This window comes from Pseudophryne corroboree, chromosome 1 (genome assembly GCF_028390025.1).
Source record: "Pseudophryne corroboree isolate aPseCor3 chromosome 1, aPseCor3.hap2, whole genome shotgun sequence".
Lineage (NCBI taxonomy): Eukaryota > Metazoa > Chordata > Amphibia > Anura > Myobatrachidae > Pseudophryne > Pseudophryne corroboree.
The window spans coordinates 507,485,038-507,487,549 of record NC_086444.1 but is presented as its reverse complement, the minus strand read 5'-3'; the positions used below and the strand labels follow the sequence as shown (position 1 = coordinate 507,487,549).

General features: G+C 42.0%; 1 protein-coding gene across 1 annotated transcript; it reads right to left on the bottom strand.

Moving 5' to 3' along the window:
- Window positions 1-606: 606 nt before the first annotated feature.
- On the bottom strand, window positions 607-2,028 carry LOC134994261 (paraneoplastic antigen Ma1 homolog). Its single transcript, XM_063950962.1, has one exon. It carries the CDS (start codon window positions 2,026-2,028, stop codon window positions 607-609), a length of 1,422 nt encoding a protein of 473 aa, XP_063807032.1.
- Window positions 2,029-2,512: the final 484 nt, after the last annotated feature.

The following is a 2,512-nucleotide window of genomic DNA, read 5'->3' as shown; positions in this document are numbered from 1 at the left end:
ATAACCTTCCTTTTTACACGATTTGACCAATGAGGTTTTGCCAACGGGTGGATACCCCTTGGTCAATTTAGTAAGTGGGCGACATATCACAGAATAATAGGGCACAAAGCGGCGGTAATACCCACAAAACCCCAGGAAAGATCTTAACTCCTTCAGCTTTGTGGGTCTTGGCCACCTGTTCACAGCTTCCACTTTAGTGGGGTCAGTAGAAATACCATGTCGGCTCACCACTTGTCCCAAATAAGTAACAGAGGGCTGGCAGAGCCTACACTTATCTATAGAAAGCTTAAGTAACCTGTCCAGTACTTTAAGCAGACGATGATTATGTTCCTGCAGAGATGGCCTCTATGTTAACTAGTACATAACCCAAATATGGGTATTTCTGGTCACTTAATCCCCAGATTACCAATCCTTCTAAGGGCTTAATAGGAACATCAGAGAGATAGTGTCTATACCAATGCTCAAATATAATGGATACCTGAGACCCACTGTCTAACAAAACAGGGCAGGGATGTCCATTCAATTTAACAACCACACGCGGAGCAGGTCCTATCATACCATCAGGGATTGAACTACTCCACTGGGCACTCCCCATTGAATCTACATCTAATTTCTGGGAGACGGCGAGGGGCCCGCCAGCCTCCCACTGTCGTTTCCCTGAATGGAAGCATTATCTAACTGACCATTAGTTCCCACTTCAGAAGTACCCCATCCTAAGGGACAGTTCACGGCCCTATGCTCTAGCTGTCCACATCGGAAACACCCTCTTGATGTAAAATCTCCACCTCTTCTAAAATTTCCCCTACCGTTGTTAATTCCCCTAATAGAATTACGGGAAGCTACATTGGAAGGTGCCATCCTTTGATTTAGAGCCAGAATAAGCTGGTCAATTTTTTTATTTTGTTCCTCTACCAAAGTAAGTAACTTGTCATCCCTTGATCCTTGAGTCTCAGGGGAGGGTACTACTACTTTTACGGCTTTGGCATGGGTTTTTTCCCTATTGGCGATTAAAGCTTCCTCCTGGGTAATCTCCTTAATTAAATCATTAAGGGTGGGGCTTCCTAATAATAGAGCGGTACACCGTAAACGCTGAGCCACAGGGTCAGTTGTTAAAGCTCCTCGAATTACTTGTTTCAACCTACTGCTATTAACCTCAGCAGGAGATAATCCTCCTTTATCTATAATTTTATGGATTATTTTATCCAATCTATACACATACTGTGACAACTTCTCCCCTGTCTCTTGATAAGTATGGTTGAATCTAGCAACCAAATCACCTACATCTTCCAATGTCCCATAGGTGCATTCTAAGGCCTGGAAGTAATCAGCCACAGTGGCCTCAGGATTACTTTTCCTAGTGGCCTGAATGATTCCCATAGCGGGTCCCTGTAAACTTTCTACAATCCTTTGCTTCTTTATATGATCAGGGCAATGCCACTCCTCAGACTGCTGTATAGCTGCCTCCCTCCAGGCCTCATACGGTTCCTCGCCAGTAGGTACAGGAAGCATTCCTGAGAAAATCCTCAATCGCCTATAACTACCCTCATAATGCCATCTTTCTAATTGATGTACTACTTTATCAGCTATAACTTCTAACTGATTCCCTAACTTTTCCTCAATACCCTGTGATTGACTACCTTCTCCCACAGCTGCAGAGGGATCTCGTCTAGCCGGAAAAGACATGTCACCCACAATTAATGGTTCAGCAGCTCTTTCACTGCCTTCCTTTTCAGGCCATATAATTTTCCATCTGCGTTCAGGGTTCGATCTCACAGCTACCACCTTAGGTAACAACTCAGACTCTAGGTCTTGACTAGTAGTTATTAATACAGCACACAACTCTCCGTTTTCCCTGAATTGCTTATCTGAAATCTTTGGTTGTTTTATCCCAAAAAGGAATAACATCTCTGTCATAATTGTTCCGTCTGTGATGTCTGTGAGATCCCCACACAATACAAAACTCCTTTCGGGAGTCACTCCCTTCCTTGTGCACCAATCAAATGCTTCACTACTTGTATATTGATTCATTTTGGCTACTGTGCTTCCCTTACTCCTGAGTATCTTACAAAATGATCTCACGCGGTGCCTCCAATTTGTAACCCCTCCCCTTATACTCTAATTATTGGGCTTCTCACTAAGGGATGATTACTTGGTATTTGTGCCTCCACCCAAGCTGATTATCTAGGCTTGCCTGGGTAAGCCCCACTTTTTCTTTGTGTTCTTTTTATGTACTCTAAATGCAAATTTATCTATATCATAACTGTATATATGTGTACATTCCTCTCAATATAATATTATACCTTGTCTTCTGTTTCCACTTCCAGGTTCTCCAGATGGACTTTCAAAATTCACATTAGTATTTGGTAAGTATAAACACATGTATTTATTTATCCCAAAAACAGTGAAAGGGTGAATGTATACATTTATTATAAACCTGGTAAGATAAATTATATACTTTTTTATCCCATACAACTATTTCCCTTTCAGGAACCTATACAATTTGTCTGCATGC

Bases quoted from the DNA above. Each gene is read 5' to 3' on its own strand.
- LOC134994261 (XM_063950962.1), bottom strand. From the start codon at position 2,028: ATGAATCAATATACAAGTAGTGAAGCATTTGATTGGTGCACAAGGAAG.